A 19,828-nucleotide genomic window follows, 5' to 3' on the forward strand; every position below is an offset into this window, starting at 1 on the left:
CCTTCGGAGGAGAGACGGTTATCACTCCTTCGGAAGGCTCAGGACCTCAGGACTGCTCCATCGACGACTGTGAGAAAGGTGTCGTCTCTACTGGGATCGATGGCCTCCTGTATCTTCCTCACTCCGCACGCACGTCTACAGATGCGTCCACTGCAGGAGTGCTTGGAGGATCAGTGGGATCAGAAGACAGGCTCTTGGGACGACAAGATCCGACTGTCTCTACATGCTCGTCAGTCTCTGAAGTGGTGGTGTTCGGCGGAAAACCTCCTCCAGGGGGTTCCCTTCCACAAGGACATTCCCACGACGAATGTGGTGACGGATGCTTCTCTCCAGGGCTGGGGTGCGCATTCCGGGGACCTGCAGATTCAAGGGAAGTGGTCTCCTTTGGAATCGACGTACCACATCAATTTCCTGGAACTCAGAGCTGTCTTCCTGGCACTGAAGGCTTTCCTTCCGTCCTTCCAGACCAGCTCGCTGCTGATACAGACGGACAATACAACCACGATGTATTACCTCAACAAGCAGGGGGGGTCGAGATCGCGCACTCTGTCGCAGGAGGCGCAGGCGATCTGGCACTGGCTGCTGGCCCGAGGACTGACGATCACGGCCACGCATCTGCCAGGGGTGCAGAATGCTCAGGCGGACGCCTTGAGCAGGCTGATTCAGGAAAACCACGAATGGGTCATAAACGCCGAAGTACTAGGAGAAGTCTTCGCAAGGTGGGGGACTCCAGACGTAGATCTGTTCGCCACCGCCGAAAACAGCAAATGCCGAGACTTCGCATCCAGGTACTACCAGCGGGGGACGCTGGGGAATGCGCTATGGATCGATTGGTCGAACAGCTTTCTGTACGCTTTTCCACCCATTCCCCTGATTCCGGCGGTGCTCATCAAGCTGTCCCAGTCCAGGGCGCGGATGATCCTGATCGCCCCGGAGTGGCCCAGGCAGTGGTGGTTCACGGACCTTCTTCACCGGTCTCTCCTTCCTCACATGCGGTTGCCGTGCAGGCCGGACCTTCTCACGAAGTTCGGGGGGCGGATGGTGCACCCCAACCTCTCGTCTTTGAGTTTGGCGGCATGGCTCCTGAAATAGTGCAATATGGTCATCTGAATCTACCAGACGATTGTATGGACATTCTGAAGGAGTCTAAGCGACCTTCCACTAGGACATCCTATGCTTACAAGTGGAAGAGGTTCTGTATCTGGTGTAAGTCCAAGAACTTTGATCCGACAACATGTAAGGAAGATGTCATCCTTCCATACCTTTTGCATCTGGCGCAGTCTGGCCTTAATTTCCATTCCATTAAGGTTCATCTGGCTGCTTTGACTGCTTACAGGAAGTGCCCTTCACAGACGTCCTTCTTTCAGATTCCTGTGGTTAAGGATTTTTTGGAAGGCTTGAAGAAGGTGTTCCCTCCTGTCAGACTTCCCTCGCCTTCTTGGGACTTGAATGTGGTGCTGTCCAGACTGATGAGAGAGCCTTTTGAACCTATTCACAAGGCTTCATTGCAGCACCTATCCTGGAAGGCGGCGTTCCTAGTGGCCATTACATCGGCCCGCAGGGTGAGTGAACTTCAGGCATTATGTTGTCAAGAACCTTATACTGTGTTTCATGCTGCTAAGGTTGTGATGCGTACTCACCCTAAGTTCCTTCCTAAGGTTATCTCTGACTTTCATGTCAATCAGACCATAACTTTACCTACGTTCTTTCAGAATCCCTCTTCACCAGCGGAAAGGGCTCTCCATTCCCTGGATGTCCGAAGGGTGTTGAAATTTTATCTGGATAAGACCAAGGATATTCGTAGGTCTGACCAATTGTTTGTTAATTATGGCTCAGTCAGGACTGGTCTTGCGACCTCTAAGCAGTCCATCTCTCGGTGGATTGTGTCCTGCATACAGTTGTGTTATCAAAAGGCTAATAAGACCTTAGGGGGTAAACCTAAGGCTCATTCCACCAGGGGCAAAGCTGCCACGACGGCTTTGCTGCGTAATGTTCCGATTGCGGAAATCTGTAAGGCGGCCACGTGGAAGTCGGTCCATACCTTTGCTGCGCATTACTGTCTGGACACGGATGCCAGGGCAGATGCTCAGGTTGGGCAGGCTTCGCTGCGAAATTTGTTCGCACAGTAGTGGTAGTGTCTTATGTGTTCTCCACCGCTTTTGTTGTGTGGGGATGGGCTTGCCATTCTATTCACTAGATTATGACTATACACAGAGATCCCCTACTACAGAAGGAGTAGTTTCTTTTCTGTAACTCCAGTTCTGTAGTAGGGGTATCTCTGTTATAGTCATAAGCGCCCGCCCTCCTCCCCGGTGGAGAGATACTTATTCATATGTAGAATGCTACAGGTCTGGCGTGCTACGCCTTCAAAAAGAACTGAAAGTAAATGGGACCTGCTGGGCATTCTGGGATACTGGGGAAAGTTCTGGAAAACTGGAAAGTTTTCTTAAAGGCACAGTATCCTGTTCCAAGCCACATAATGGCAGCCTATGGGGCTTGTCTGTCCACTCCTTCCTCTCTATCATTCCAGAGGCTTTTGCTGGTAGAGGCAGGGTTTTTTCCTATGTGGAGAAAAACTGGACAGGCAGTGCTGTTTGTGGATTTTGGTGGAATTCTAGTTGAAGTACTGGACAGTGTAGCCTGTGGGTATAGGCTGCATTATCTGTCTTTAAATTAAATTCTCTCTTAAAGGTGTATGCAGGTCTGCATGATTTGTCACCTTTTAGAGATTATTTTTTATTGCTCCGGGGTCCGCGCACATGGGCGGGACTATTCACTAGATTATGACTATAACAGAGATACCCCTACTACAGAACTGGAGTTACAGAAAAGAAACTACTCCTTTTAACTGCAGCTGTCTGCAGATTGCTCACCGATCCTCCCTGTTCGGTGTTTGGACTCAACCCAATAAAGATTTCCCGAGTCTAGAAATCTTCACACTGTCACAATCAAATAGCTATTTGGGCTCTGCATCTGGGGGCACGGCCAGCCTCAAAAGCAAATGTTTTCATTGTGGGGGAGTGATGCCTATACAGGCTCCACATCTCCTTTTCAGAGCAGAACTGCATCAGTCTGAAGCGGCACGACACTACCTACCAGCGCAGAGGTACTGTTGAAAAGTTCCCAGATCCAGTTAGATGCCTGGGAAATATTCAAATGGGAGGAAACTGGTTGGATACTCTCTACCAGAAAGAGTTGCTGAAGGTGAGTAACTTGTTAAATTGAATCCCTTGTGGCAAACGGCCAGTATGCCTTTGAGCTTCGAATACGCACATATTTAAGTTGGTGTATGATAGAGATTTTTTATGAAAAATTAATTCCCTTTTAGGTTATTGGGTTATTTGAACTGTTTTGCCTCCAGTAATACCGTGTTGTCAAAAACAGTTAAAATATGCACACATACTGGAGCTATGTAATCAGAAGAACTCTGATTATAATACCAGCAATCCTTTAAATCCTCCTACATTTATTACTGGGACTCAGTTGTGACGATACAGAAATCTTTAATTCTGTTTTATGTCAATATTTGTTGAAATGTTGTAGTGTGATAGAACTGTAAGCAAACTAATTGGTAATTCTTATTTACTTTTAGGAAAACGCTCCAGATATGGTCTACTTGGGTTCTCTAACCAATTTTGACTTGACCTATGCTTGGACACAAGATAAATGTGTTCCTCTTGTTCGGGAGATAACATTTGAAAATGGAGAGGTAGGACTGAAGCAGGATATGTTTGGGTCTATTTTAAGCATTACAGTTCTGTTTTCATCCAAGAGAGATTGTATCAGCGGTAGTGACTATGTATTGTTTGCTAAATTATAATTTCAATGGTTTTTAACAGCTGATAACCTGCACAAAACTGTACATGTACTTCATATTGGTCTTAGATTACTGGGAGTGGATTAGGAAAATGTTGCATTTCCAGTTCAAACAGTGATATGAATTTATATAAGAAAGTGCCTGGGACGGTTGAATGGTCAAAGTTCACATTTCCATCTCAGACTGTGATATGAACTCAAATCAGCGAAGACCGTGTAATGGTTTTACACCAAACCGGGATTAGAGGATAACACCTAGATCTTCTTTTCAAGGACTGGCTTTCTGTAAAGCCATTCAGCATGTTTATTTGAGAAAATTAAGTGGCAAGTTGTGAGGTTAGACAGCCCCACCTATATCTTTAATCCCCAAAGTGAAATGCACTCTTTGGGAGATATTGGGAAGAAATGCGGGGTACTTCACACCATTTTCCCCAACATTGATGCTAATTTATAATACTTCTACTCCCCCTAACGCAGGACTTAGCCTCAGAAAGAGATGAATTAGCGGAGGTTTTACTCAGCTGGGTCATCTTTTTCAATGTGGAATAGTCTTGACTTTACTCCTGTTCAAAACTCTACCCAATGCAGCCTTGCATATTTTAGGTAAAGTTGGGCTGCCAAAACAGCATTGTTCACCTTTCTGTTACAACCACAACCTTTCCAACCCTATAACACATACAGTAACGTGTTTGAACACAAGGCTGGGTATTGAATTTGCACACAGTTTACTGAGTTTGGGTAAACATGGTACACTCAGCGAGGCTGAAGTGGGGGACCTATTTAGGGGTAGAGAACAAAAGAGATATGGCTTTATTCTGCGCAGTCAAAATTGGTATACGTGAACAATAGCATAAATTGCTACACTTCTAAATTCCTGACTCAATTGTACTATACTCCTGTATTATTGGATAGAATAAACTCGTAGGTGAGCCTAGAATGTCATCTTTGCCAATGTATACACAGATGTTTCCACTTGCCGTTGACATGCCCTGACATTCCTGTGTTTTGGGAAAAATAGCAGAAGTCCTAGTCAATTTCAATTTATTTTGTTATGGAACTCCGGCGGAGGTCCACAAAAACACAGCAACAGATTAAAAAGACACTTTACATATAATACAAAATTCTTCCTTTATATATCGCTGCCCCTAAGGGAAATTCTTATATGAAGCGTACTGTATAATGTGCAAATAGTGCAATAAATACATAAAACAGTCTGATATCCAACCAACAAATGTTATGACATAGAAATAAAATTACTATTAAAAATTTCCTAATAAATAGACAAATGTTTTTTAAAAATTGATATATCTTATGACGAACCATTTCATTCAGAGGAGACGGAACCAAAGATCTGGCCTCCTGGGCAGAGTGAATGTAAAATTTGATAAAAAATGGCTTTAAGAACACACGCCTAGCACTTTGCGACTTTGTACATACAAATAAAACCTGATTTAGATCCTGGATTTGTGACTGGCACATTTTGCAAACTCTCTTCTCTCTTGGTATTTTATCCCAGATACCAGTGACTTCTCTTAGAGGCAGCAAATTAAGTCTCAGTAGGAGCATCAGCCTTCTGATCCCGTGAGGGATATTCCAAGATAAATAAGGCTGTGATTTATTCCCCAAGGCACTCCCACTGACCACCTCATTGCTGGACCTGGACTGACATAAGGCAGCGTCTCTCACCAAACTGATGGAGGGTATAGACTTCTTTAAAAGCTGTTTCATTACAGATTTAGGTATAGGAGAAGCGGGGATTCCAGCCCAGACAAAGTTTCATTTGTATACACAAAGGACCTAGACAAACGTTGATTGATCATTTATTGTGTCAAAAATGTCTATTCTCATACCAGCCCTAAGTGTACCCTCCTCCCCCCCCCCCCCCCCCCAAGAGAGGGAGTTACCCCATCGCAGAGCTGCTGCCAAGGATAAAATAAAAGATGAGACCAAGCCAAATTCAAGACTTAGTACATGAGAGGCGACCAACGAGTTTAAATTGCAAATTTAATGCAGGATTCGTCCTTCCGCCTTATCAAAGGAGAGCAAATAATTCATATCCAATACCTCAGCAGCCTATATCAGTGAAGGAGGGATTTTAACCTTAAAAACTGCTAAAACGTGGCCAAAATGGCGTCTCTCACAAGTTTCGTAGAATCCATTTAATGCACTCACCTGGGAGACATCCTTAATAACACAATGTTTAATGTGCTCCAAATCTCGGCCTGTTTTAGAAAGACCTTCCCCAAATATAGGTACAAGCCAACCAATTCCAGTTTTTCTGAACCAAACATCCATTTTAGACATCTTTTTATTCTGAGCCCCTTCTTGCAGAAGACTAAAGATTTTGCTTTTTGCGCTATTTCATTTTCAAGAAATGGGCCTCTGCATATTTACTTAGGGCATCCAGAAGACGTTGCAGGCCAATGGGCGTTAAATCGAATATTGCAACATCTGTGTATAAAAGAAAGCCAATGGGCATTGTACCGATTCAAGGGGCTTCCCCCCCTCACAGAATTCAGGGCCTGGGGAGATCAGCAATATACAGAGAAAACAAAAGAGGTGCTAATAAGCAACCGTGCTTAAGCCCATTGTATGTCCTAATTTTACAGGATAAACCCCGAGAACCTCCCATTAGATCTTGGCACCAGGTATCTGTATGCAATTCCATAATAAGGCCCAGAAGATGATGTGGTATGCCAAGGAGAAGAAGCTTTCTCCACAGGGTTTGGCGATCCACTTTGTCAAACACCGTGGAGAAATCAATAAAAGCTGTATACGCTGACATACCTCGTAAGAAAACATATTTCTCCACTATAGTCTGAACGATCGCTATATTGTCCAGGATGCCATGGTTCTTTCTAAAACCAGCTTGTTCCGGTTGTAGAATATTCTGGTCATACTCCCTTTGTTGTAAATGACATAATAAACTTGTTGCGAATAGTTTGCCTGAGGCATCCAGCAGGGCAACCTGTCTAAAGCTAGCTGGCAGAGTTTTCGGTCCCTTTTTGTACAGAGGGACTATAATACTTCCCTTCTAAGAGGGGGGATTTTATTAATAAAAAACAGTAGTTAAACAGTGGCTCTAAAAAATCACCCCATGCATCTGGCTCCTTTTTGATTAGTGCAATCGGGATTCCATCCGGCCCTTGTGCGCCGGAGGTTCTTGCATTCTTTATATAGCTTACCACTTCCTCTCCTGACAGGGTGCCAAATTCAGTAAATTCAGTAACAGTGGATTTAACCCCATCAGTCATCACTGGAGAAACTGGGCTGTTATTTTTGTATAATAGGGAGATGTAGTCCACCCAGTCCCTCTCTGGAATCTGAATGGTTAGAGCCCTCTTCCTAGAGTCACAATATTCTGCGATCAGCCAGTACTTTCTTGAGTCTTTGGCCCTTGCGGCTTTCCTCAGCCCAATCCACTTGGCGTCAAGCTCCCTTCTTTTTCCACTAAGCATACAGCGTTGTCTTATTCACTTGAGGCGTTAATTTCCTGTTGCTGACCAGTAAGGAAATGTATATACTGTTTTCGGACGAGACGTTTAATGGCTTGATTTAAAGGTATCAAAGGGGACGTACCATGTTTAGATAGACTAGGTCCAGAAGATATAGAACTTAAATTACATATCTTCTCCATTTGGGCCTCAAAGAAGTGTATAATATTGGTGTGAGCAAGACCGTGCTTTTCTACACAAACTTTCTTCACAATCGAGCGTACTTCAGAAATATCTGTTCGAGGCATATGAGCTGCAGATTACACACTTTTGCATAGATCGCCATCTGGTGTTGGGCCCGGATGTTTGCAGTTTGTTTTTCCTCTTGGAAAGTCTTTGGAAGTCACGAGGTTGGTCGTATTGCGCATGGGCTTCGGCTCCATCCTCAGATTGTTTTTTTTCCGCCATTGGGCTCGGATGTAATCTTCGCGATCCGGTTCCGAACATTTTCCAGTTCGACGATCGAAGCGGAATCCTCACCTCACATCGCGGTATTGTTTCGATCGCTATCTCCTCAATCAACGCACCTTCTCATCGACAAATCTTCGATTCCAGTCGTCGACGGCTGCCTTCGGGCCTACCCAAGCTCCGGTCCCGGCTGATGGAAAGAACTCCATTCAAGAAGTGCCCTCGATGTGGGTCCAAATTCCCCCACACCGATCTTCATGATGTATGCAACCTCTGCCTCTCCCCTGAACACGAGGCTCAAGACTGTCCGGCCTGTAAGTCTTTCAGATCGAAAAAGACTATCACGGGGTAGAGTTGCACACTGACCCAGTGGAGGAGGATTTCCTCCTTGACACATTTGATACCACACATAGGTCTAACTCCATACTACCTATGCTTAAGGGAGTGGTAAAGCATGCGCCAGAGGTTTTTAAGGACCCAGTCAGGGCCAGGGTCATTAACCCACGCATAGAGAAAAAATACAGAGCTGCCCCCACAGATCCTGGCTATATCAAAGGGCCAGCGCCACTAGATTCCCTAGTGGTTTCCACTGCACGAAAAGGATCAAATTCCCAGGCGTCAGGCGAAGCACCACCACCTGACAAAGAGTCAAAGCTACTGGACGCATCAGGAAAGCGCACTGCGTCAAAGGCAGCCAATATATGGCGAATCGCCAACACCCAAGCGCTATTGGCCAGATATGATAGGGCACATTATGATGAATTAGAAAACATAATGCACCACCTCCCTGAAAGATATAAAACTAGGGCCAGTGAATTAATTCAAGAGGGTAAGACAAAAACTAACACCTCTATACGCTGTGCCTTAGATGCAGCAGACACAGCCTCCAGGGCCATTAATGCTAGCGTCTTCCTCCATCGCCATGCTTGGCTAAGAATATCAGGATTTAAACCAGAGGTACAAGCCTCCATCCTGAATCATCCCTTTGACCAAGAACACCTATTCGACCAAAAGGTAGATGAGGCCCTCGAAAAAATGAAGGACACCGATGCGGCGAAGTCCATGGGAGCCCTGCAGTCACACCCTCCTAGGCGCTCTTTTCGCCGCTCTTCCTTTCGGAGTACATCTAGAGGCTACTCCTCAGATAACGCGTCCACTTCCTACAAATCCCCCACTCAGTCCACCTTCACAAGGGGTTATCAAAGAGGCGGCTATCGGGGCAATAATAATAAAGGCAGAGGCAAAACAAATACCGCCCGCTCTGCCACACCGCCTACCCAATGACTTCCCCCCCCGCTCCCTCCAGACCATCCCACTCCGGTCGGGGGCAGACTTCAAAATTTGCTTCATATCTGGGAGACCATCACCTCAGACAAGTGGGTGACCCAAATTATTCGGTCAGGATACTGCCTGGAATTAACATCTACCCCCCCAAACATTCCACCCAGGCAACGCCCAATGTCACAAGAACATTCCACATTACTAAAGCAGGAGGTAATCTCCCTCCTACAAAAACAGGCAATAGAACACGTTCCCGTCAACCAGCAAAATTTAGGGGTCTACTCCCTATATTTTCTAATACCAAAAAGGGACGAGACTCTACGACCTATTCTAGATCTCCGGCACCTAAACACATACATACATTCAGACCATTTTCACATGGTAACGCTTCAGCAGGTGCTTCCGCTCCTCTCCTAGAACGACTTTCTCACCACACTGGACTTCAAAGACGCATCCTTTCACATTCCAGTACACCATGCTCACAGAAAGTACCTCAGATTTGTAGTGGACGGGCAAAACTACCAGTTCAAGGTGCTCCCATTCGGAGTCACAACAGCACCACGGGTATTCACCAAGTGCCTAGCAGTAGTGGCGGCACACTTCAGAAGACAGCACATTCACGTCTTCCCATTCTTGGACGACTGGCTGATAAAAGCCACTTCATAAAACCAATGTGTACACCACCCCGCCACTACAATCCAACTACTTCACCAACTAGGCTTCACGGTGAACCACCAAATGTCCCAGCTAACACCATCCCACATAAAACAATACCTCGGTGCCACCATAGACACCTCAAAAGCAATAGCCTACCCCAATCCGGCCAGGATTGCAAGCATTCAGGCTTTGTACTTCAACACTCCCTTCCAGCAAGAGTGTTTATGCAACTGATAAGAATGATGGCCTCTTGCATTTTCATAGTGCCTCACGCAAGACTCCAGATGCGTCCACTCCAAGAGTGCTTAGCGCGCCAATGGAACCAGGCCCAGGGGCAACTGACAGATCTGGTGTTGGTAGACGGTCGCACCCATCGCTCTCTGCAGTGGTGGAACACCACAAACCTTTCCAAAGGTCGACCGTTCCTGGACCCGGTTCCACAAATAATACTAACAGACGCATCGCTCTCCGGCTGGGGAGCTCACCTATTACATCTCACTGTGCAGGGCACATGGAAGACTCAGCAAAAGTTACTCCATATCAACCATCTGGAGTTACTAGCAATCTTTCTAGCCCTAAAGTCCTTTCAACCACGGATTTCAGGCAAGGCAGTCCTCATTCGCACAGACAACATGACGGCCATGTATTATATTCAAAAACAAGGCGGCACACACTCTCCACAGCTCTCTCAATTAGCACGGAGCATATGGAGATGGGCAATTCTACACAAAATCTTTCTCCTAGCCCAACATGTCCCAGGAGTCCAAAACACCGTGGCAGATCTGCTCAGCAGGCAGACACAACAGATCCACGAGTGGGAACTTCACCCACAGGTTCTTCACCCGTTCTTTCAGATGTGGGGGCATCCACACATAGACCTCTTTGCCACCCACGAAAACAAAAAATGCCCAAGCTTCGCCGCCAGATACCCACACCCATTGTCCAAAGGAAATGCGATATGGATGAACTGGTCAGGCAAATTTGCGTACGCTTTTCCACCTCTCCCACTCATTCCATTAGTGGTGCAAAAGCTACAACAGCATTCCCTCACGCTGATCCTAGTAGCTCCAACATGGGCCAGACAACCGTGGTACACCACGCTGCTGGAACTCTCGGTAGTACCACACCAAAAGCTACACCTCTCACCATGCCTCCTAACCCAGAACCATGGAGAGATCAGGCACCCGGACCCAGCTCAGCTCAACCTTGCGATCTGGCTCCTGAAATCCTAGAATTCGGATACCTAAACCTTCCCCCTGACTGTATGAACGTCATCAGAGAAGCTAGACGCCCTACCACTAGAGCCTGCTACGCTGCCAAGTGGAAAAGATTTGTTGTTTATTGCCATAGCACAATCAATCCTCTAGACGTGTCTATACAACACATCATATGCTACTTACTCCACCTACAAAGGTGTAATCTAGCATATACCTCCATTCTTCTACACCTCTTCTACACCTCTCAGCAATTGCAGCTTACCTACAAAACAGGCAGCACCTATCACTTTTCAGAGTACCTGCCAATAAAGCCTTCATGGAAGGCCTAAAAAGAATAATTCCCGCCAGAGTACCACCCTCACCTGTGTGGAACTTAAATATCGTTCTCACAAGGCTAATGGGGCCTCCCTTCGAACCTTTGCATAAAAGCGAACTGCAATTTCTCTCATGGAAAACAGCTTTCCTTGTAGCCATCACTTCCCTTAGAAGGGTCAGTGAGATACAAGCACTTACCATACAAGAACCTTTTCTTCAAATGTACCAGAACAAGGTTGTTCTCTGTACCAGCCCAAAGTTCCTACCTAAAGTCATTTCCCCATTTCACCTAAACCAATTTGTAGAAGTACCAGTATTTTTCTCGCAACCTCAGACTGTTGCAGAAAGGGCTCTACACACGCTAGATGTCAAACGAGCCTTACTTTACTATATCCAAAGAACACAACCTTTCAGAAAGACCAAACAACTGTTTGTCTCTTTCTCTCCACCACACAAGGGCAACCCCATCTTAAAATCAGGGATAGCTAGGTTGATTGTAAAATGCATCCAGATTTGCTACCACAAAGCAAAACGAACGCTATCCGTTCCCCCTAAAGCCCATTCTACACGGAAGATAGGGGCTTCTATGGCTTTTCTAGGAAACATCCCATTAGATGATATCTGCAAAGCAGCTACATGGTCAACACCGCACACTTTCACTAAACACTACTGTGTAGATGTGCAAACCAAGCAACAAGCTAGTGGGGTGCCGCTCGCAGGCTCAGGATCACACGAAGGAAAAGTGGATGGTCAGAACCCTTCTACAACACGGACATTGCTGAGGACAGCACGCTGTTTGTGCTACAACTGGCTCGGGGCTTTTTAAACTTCATTCACTTTTTACCTTCCACCTACGGGACTGCGAGGACCAGGGTGCACTTGAGACTGCTGACGACCTGCACCTGGTTCCTCTTCCCGCTCCTCCCCCGGCCACTACTCCCGCCCCCCTCACCGTCCTTTTAACCCTCACCTCGTCTCGCGTTAGCGGGACGCGTGCGGGGCGTAGTCCGGGGTGAAGCCCGGGCTAAGGGCGGGCCGTCTGAGGCCGTCCGAGGACGCTTGAGGACGGGCCGGGCCCCCTCTCTAACATTCTACATCTAACGGTGAGAATATCTATTGTGTTTTTGACTAAAATACTCACACTTTGCGGACATAACTCTAGTGTATTCCTGGGTATCGGCTGCAATTACTTCCTTGTCATTTCCCGTTAGTATATCAACATGGCTTTAAATGCAGATAAATCACGTATTTTAACAGTCAACACCTCTAAAGGATCTGTGTCCGGTACTATCGACCAATTCTTCAAGCGCGTATCCACAGTGCTGGAGAAGGAAATAGCGGACACAGAAAAGCGCTTATCCTTAGATTTGTTAGCAGGCAAACGCTCCTCATTGGGCACAATTGGTAAAGCTGTTTCTCCTGAGGCGCCGACCATGGGTACAAGACTTTCTGGTTCCCGTATGACGCCTGGAATGATTGAAGAAGCGACTCTGGTCAACTCTCCATGTTTGATTTCTATTCCCGAGAACACTAGTAGCCCAATCCTATCGGGGCTATCAGATTCTCCGAATTTAGTTATCTCTTCCCCTCCTGTGGCAAAAAGACGATTAGCAAGAAAGAGACGAGGCACATTCACTAGGCCACTTTTAGCTAAAAAGAAGGTTCAACCTTCAACTCAAAACTCTATACATATAGGTTCTTCAGCACCACTCACCCTCCCTTTAAGCTTCAACGCTTTAGGATCACTACCTAGCCAGGATATGATGACCGATCTACTTGGCAAAATTGAGACTATGGTCAAATCTCTTTTATTGCCCCTCCTAGAAAGATCGAGATTAATAAGCTTACATCTAGATGATCTAAGTAAACAAATGGAAAAGAATAATCTAGCAATATCCGACTTCCTAAATACCAAGACTAAAAGTAGTATCAATGATCAAGCCCCTTTTTCCCCTCCAGTGGTGACCCGACCCTCCACCAGTGACAATCCGATGAAATTGTGCACTGAGCTAGGGGAAAACTCCGTGGAAATATTAACTATTAACACCACAGATTTAGGTAGTATCTACCACGCGTCAACCAGCAAAGAAGTAGCAACGGATAAAAAAGTGGGCAATAATTTTAAACCTGATACCATAGTAACAATAGAAGAACAAAAACGCAAAAATATAAGTAATCCTTTGGGAATAGAGCATATGAGGAAAAAGGATATAAAGGATCATGAGAAGGACGAACGGGCCCCTCAGCCACAATATATCCCAGCAAACAGTAGAGTGGATCTACCCCCTGAATCTGCTCCGTACACGATTATTATGACAGGGGTTCCTGAATTATCGGAGGGTGTAAGGGAGGACTTCTACGCCTTGAAAAATAAAACCATCCATTGGCTGAATCATAATAGACCCCTCCCAGCGCCTATAAATGGAGAAATCCTCATGGTGAGACGTACTTGCTGGATAGGAACAAGACCAAAAGATAAGAAGGGAGATGTTATAATCATAAATTTTAGAGACCACAGAGCGGTCAGGTGTATAGGTGATTGGTTTGAATCCAGGGGGGAGGATGTGATTACTACGCATTTCGTTAACTACTTCTATCCTAGAGAACTGATCTCTCACCTCAAACCTCATGGTATAAAATATTCTTACTTGAATTGGAGGGAAGTAGATAACCGTTTTTCCTATCATGCTGCTCGTAACCATTCTTCACATTTTCAGCCGATAGGTATATTCTCGAATAACAATTATCAGTCCTTTCAGCCCCTAAATAAGGTATACTGGAATAACCAGCCCCAGAGAAACCAGAGATTTAACATCCCCACTTCAAACTCTTATGCAGTCCTTTATGGTCTGGAAGACGTAGATTGACTCAATGTTGTAGTAGCCCAACCACAAAATTCCTCAGCACCACATCAATCCCTTAGGAGCAATACTGACCGTGTACATGAAAACGCAGCGTCTCATATAACAGAAATTGGTCCTTCCCCCTCAGCACCAAATTTCTCACAGTATAGAAGTTTTGATACCATCACAACGAGGAACATTTGTAGTGATCCACTTAAACAGCAGGGGGGTATAGTACAAAGAGACTTAGATAACTCCCCCGTTGCGAAGGTAATTCACACAAATGATAGCCCAGCTACAAGAAAAGCTGACACTACAGTAGAGATTATGTCATGGAACATTGCGGGTCTACGTACCAAAATAATGGACGGGACCCTAATAGACTTTGTCCAAGACTATCACGTAATCTGTTTACAAGAGACGTGGTCCATCAATGAACTACATTTGATGGGCTATAAAACATATTTCTCAGCGGCAACTGCAGGTCCTCGTGGAAGGGCGAAGGGGGGCTTGACGGTTTACATAAAAAACACCATTCCTGGATTAAAAGTAACCAGTCTTAGACTTCACACTAATCATCAAATATTGAAACTCTCATTTATAAGGAAGGGGGTAATTTACCTAGTAAACTCCTATGACAACCACCCAGAATGTGAGAGTTTAGAATTGCTCGGGTCCATACGTAACAAACTTTCCACCTTGACAAGTAAAGCACAAGGGCCGGACGTCCCAAGTATTGTTTGGGGTGGAGACTTCAACCATCATCCCTGTGGTGTGAAAAATAGTAGTATTTGTGGGGTAGGGGAAGAAATAGATAATCATGTGACCCATTTTAGCCACACAAAGATAGGAGACCTCCTGAATGAAATACTGTCGGAATTGGGTCTAATGATTCTAAATAAAACCGATATTTCATTGGGCCAGCTACAGGCCACTTATTTGGGTAGGGGGTGGGCGACAACGATTGATTATTTTCTGATTTCAGCAACCTTGGGAAGCAGAGCTCAGAACTTTAGATTAATAATCAATACACTAAGTGACCATGCAGCCTTGGCTTTTAATTTGATTACTGAAATGGGAAAATTCAAACCATACTCATTGATGACTGCCCTTGCCCAGAATAATATTCACCTCACAAAACTAAATGGGCTCACCATAGGGTGGGGGAAGATAGACCCGGAAGCCACAACTACGAAGGTGGTTCAAGCAGCATATCCTGCCATTGTGAAATGTCTAGACAGTGACACTAATCAAGAAGAACTGTTGTACAATTTTGGTATTATTTTGGAGGAAGTCAAAAACCTGTTAACACGTACTAACAAAGGGAAAATAGGCCAGAAAAGAGGATGGTTTAACCATGAATGCACTTCAGCAAACAAACTTTTAAAAAGGGCCCTGACGAATCCCGTAAGAGATCAAGACGAGATTCGCAGGCTAAGGAGGTTATACCGTCTAGCCTGCAAAACAAGGAAGCAGAAAATAAAACAATCTTTATGGGATCAATTACATGAAAGCTCCCAGTCTAGAAACGGGGCACTGTTCTGGAGGGTAGTGAAGACTCCATTCCTGACAGATAGTCATGATCAGCCAACAATTGAGGTAGCGATTGATGGCCCAATATGGGTAAATCATTTCTCCAAAGTATTTAGGAAAACACAAGCAGCTACCTTATTAGAGGAAGAAAACGATAGCCCCCAAGAAACTCTAATTCCGATTGCCCTAAATTTTGAACTCCAGGAAGTCATAAAAGCTGTGCAGGCAAGTAAAAGTGGGAAAGCCCCCGGCCCAGATGGAGTACCAATTGATTTCTTTAAATTTAAACTTGATCTCTGGGCCCCAATGTTAAAGGGGGTCTTTGACGCCACTATGCGTTATGGGTTAATTGAAACGTGGTCTCAATCCATCATGATTCCGGTTTTTAAAAAGGGAAATAGAGATGATGTGTCGTGTTATCGGCCAATATCATTGCTGGACTCTCTTGGTAAAGTGTTGGGGAGGGTGGTTTTACAGCGACTTCAAGAGTGGGCGGAAGACCATAACATATTATCTGATATACAGTTCGGCTTTCGGGAGGGTTTTGGTACAATAGAACAGGCACTGAACTTAAGCTTATTGATGGGAAAATATGTAACAGCAAAAGAAGGCAAACTCTATATGGTATATGTCGACCTTTCCGCGGCATTTGACTGTGTTTCCCATTCAAAGCTATGGTCTGTCCTTCTTGCTATGGGCATTGATTTAGCCCTGGTAAATCTCCTTCGCGCACTATACTCCAATGCTTCGTCCAGGGTCCGTTTTGGAGCACAGGGCGAAGTATCTGAGACCTTTAAGGTGGAACGCGGTGTGAGGCAGGGTTGTGTCCTGGCCCCCTTTCTCTTCTCTCTCTACACCAATGGTCTGGAGGCGGAGATGTTGCAAGGGGCTCAAGACCTCCCTCGAATAAAAGACCGCCTCATCCCAGCGCTTCTTTACGCGGACGACGCAGTAATTATAGCGCGCACTCCGCGAGAGTTGCAGAAATCCCTAGACAGGTACTCAAAGTTCATGGGTAATTTGGACCTTAAAATAAACATAAAAAAAAACTTGTGATGGTGGCAGGGAAGGATAGGAAACGGGGAAAGTCCATTTTCCTAGACAAAGAGAGGTTGGAGTTTACTACTCAATACCCGTACCTTGGAGTCATGATTGACGAAAAGCTCAATTGGAAAGCTGCTATTGAAGCTAGAAAACACCACCTCCTGCGAGCAATAATGGCCCTCATAAAATTCTCCCAAAAATTGGGAAAAAGACCCCCTGTAGAATTACTTCGCATTTATGTAGCGAAGTGCCATTCGACCGCACTTTATGGGGCAGGTTTGTGGGGCCATAAAAACACAAATGCATTGCAAGTCGCAGAGAACATTTTCATGAGATTTCTCCTGATGACTCCGAAACGAGTGTCCACTTTTTCGTGCCATGCTGAATTAGGCATGGCCCACATCGAGGATTTGGCAAAAATCCAACCTCTTCTATTGTGGCGCCGTATTTGGATGTCATCAAAAAATCTAGTTACAAAGGCGATTGTAGCAGACTCCATGTCTTTGGAGCACGTGGGTAAAATCGAGTGGCTATTATATATAAAAAGGTTTTTTACTGATTTGGGTTGTGCCAAATATTATGATAACCCTGAATCTATGTCTGAGATCTCTAAAAAAGAGTTAAAAATCAGAGCTCTCTCGCACTTGGAAGAACTGCGCCTAACCAAGGAGATAAGAAAGTCTTCTGTTCAACACTCCTTGACTGTTGCGACCACTCTGAACATTGAACCATACTTGACCTATGTTGAGTCCCGATTTGAGCACTTCCTGCTGACACGTTTCAGATTGAATGTTTTTCACAAACTCGTGGCCTTTCCCAAACGTAATTCTTGGAAAGAGGTCTCAGTGGCATGCCCTTGTGACGAAATTTCAGAACAAACAACAATGCATACTGTTCTGTTTTGTAAGTTTTATGCTGACCACCGCACTTTATGGTTGACTCCATTGTTAAGAACCCTTGGTTTTAGAAGATATCGTCCTGCTATGCTGCACCTACAATTTTTGAACACTACACTGATTACAAAAACTGTGGTCACTTTTTTAAAATGTATTTATAACCATAGAACAAATCTTGGTTGAAATATTCCCTGCTATTCTAAATATTTGTATGTATTGTATATACTGTGGATGATCTGATCCTTATATTTTCTTTTATGGTTATAACTGTTTATACATAACCGAATAAAGATGATTTATTATTATAGTGTGGGCCAGGCTGTACTAAAACACTATTTCAAACCACTGCAACAGATACCGGTGGTCGACGCTAAGGTTGGGAACTGCTATATAGTCTATGCAAAAGTGTGTAATCTGCAGCTCATATGCCTCGAACGGAATATGCTACTTACCAGTATGCATCTGTTCTTGGCATGTAGAGCTGCAGATCTACACACGCCCACCCGCCTCCCCGGCTACCTGTATCTGTTCCAGTCTATCTTATTTAGATAAAACACACATGGGTTTCTTCACTGTTACTACTACGCTCCATCTTTCCCTGCTCTCGAAAAACAATCTGAGGATGGAGCCGAAGCCCATGCGCAATACGATCCAAAGGAGGAGTCACCGACCTCGTGACTTCCAAAGACTTTCCAAGAGGAAAAACAAACTGCAAACATCCGGGCCCAACACCAGATGGTGATCTATGCAAAAGTGTGTAGATCTGCAGCTCTACATGCCAAGAACAGATGCATACTGGTAAGTAGCATATTTCTTTTGCGTCCAAAAGGATCGACCATTTGCTTTTTTTAAAGTAGCCGTGCTCTGACAAATATTCCCCGGATCCAATATGGGTAAATCAAAATCCACTGTCATACCCACTATGCTATGGTCGCTCAATATCGACGGGGGGACAAAGAAATTATCACAAGCCCCAAACATTTGATAGGAAACCATCACAAAGTCTAAGAGGCTCCGAGTGTGATGAGAGTGAAAAGTGAAACGTGTTATTTTGTCCGCGGGCTCTCCTGTTTAGAATAACAAGTTCTAGACTTCTGATGCCATCAAGCAGGAGGAACCCCCGTTTGTCTGTTTTTATTTTATTTGGTAATAAAATCTCTGGAATGTGCCGGATTTCCTCTTTGTCAGTATTGGCATAAATCCCCGATGCAGAGTTTGAGATTTTGACATTTAGGTCCCCCACTATTGTTACTAGGGGGCACTCTTCCCTAATAACTATATCCTGAATAAAAGAAAAAAGTGCACTCAAAAATGATCAACATTTCTCCCAGGAGGGATATACAAGTTTGCCACAAGGAAGGAGGTGAACCTGCCAGAATCTCCCAAACATGCCAGCTTCACACATGTACAAAGGTTTGAGGGGTGGCAGAAAACCTTCTGGTTCCAATTAATGGAGTTTTTAAGCAAAATGGAGACCACCCCACTAGCTGAACGCTTGGTAAAGCAGGAATAAACAAAGTAGCCATCGCATTCAAAATCTTTGGAGGACCACGTTTCTTGTAAGCATATGATTAAAGGGTTCATATTTTTCAAGGAGTTCATTTTCCTTTCATTGGTTCCCAGGCTGGCCATATTCCAGGACAAGAGTAGCCCACCTAGGCTACCTCAACTGAGCATTCCGTGCTACTTTCGGATAAGTGTTATTCAGAGCTGGTGGCTTGGCACACGGCAAGATGGCCGCACAGTAGTGTAGCTCTGCCGGCCGCCGTAATTATCCTCTTATTATCCTGCTCCTAAAGTGCCATGCACCGGTTAATCTAGGACGACCGAGATCAGACATTGGGGGTGTGCTATCTGTGAGCTGAACGGCGGTGAACTCGACTGTGGGGCCTGCGGAGCGCTCGATGGACGTCATTCCTGTGGCCATGATGGCGGCTGAGAAGCGGATGTCTGGCGCATTCCCCTAGACTCTCTGCCGGCGCCACGGAGATCTGGGCGGTACCCTGGTGCGATCTCTCCCTAATAACCAGGCCACCGGGCCAGATGGCTTAACCGCAGAATTCTATAAAACGTATGCGGATCTCCTTGTACCCCATCTCTTAGAAATGTATGCGGAGGCTCATGAGTCTGGGATCCTTACCCCCTCCCTCAGACAAGCCCTGATTATCACCCTTCTTAAAAAAGATAAATCACCCACATCATGCGAGTCATACCGTCCCCTATCACTGATTAACTTAGATGCAAAAAAAATTCGAAGGTATTGGCTACAAAAATCCAACCTCTGATGCCTCTTCTTGTGCTCCCGGATCAATCCGGGTTTATCC

At 45.1% G+C, this 19,828-nt stretch overlaps 1 protein-coding gene across 1 annotated transcript in view; it reads left to right on the top strand.

Moving 5' to 3' along the window:
• Nucleotides 1–19,828, top strand: part of ERP44 (endoplasmic reticulum protein 44) — a 557,683-nt gene that overhangs the window by 342,808 nt on the left and 195,047 nt on the right. The window contains exon 8 of the mRNA XM_085606779.1: nt 3,593–3,709. Coding sequence (XP_085462905.1) covers nt 3,593–3,709 — 117 coding nt within the window. The remainder of the gene's footprint in view (nt 1–3,592; nt 3,710–19,828) is intronic.

This window comes from Triturus cristatus, chromosome 5_2 (genome assembly GCF_964204655.1).
Source record: "Triturus cristatus chromosome 5_2, aTriCri1.1, whole genome shotgun sequence".
NCBI lineage: Eukaryota > Metazoa > Chordata > Amphibia > Caudata > Salamandridae > Triturus > Triturus cristatus.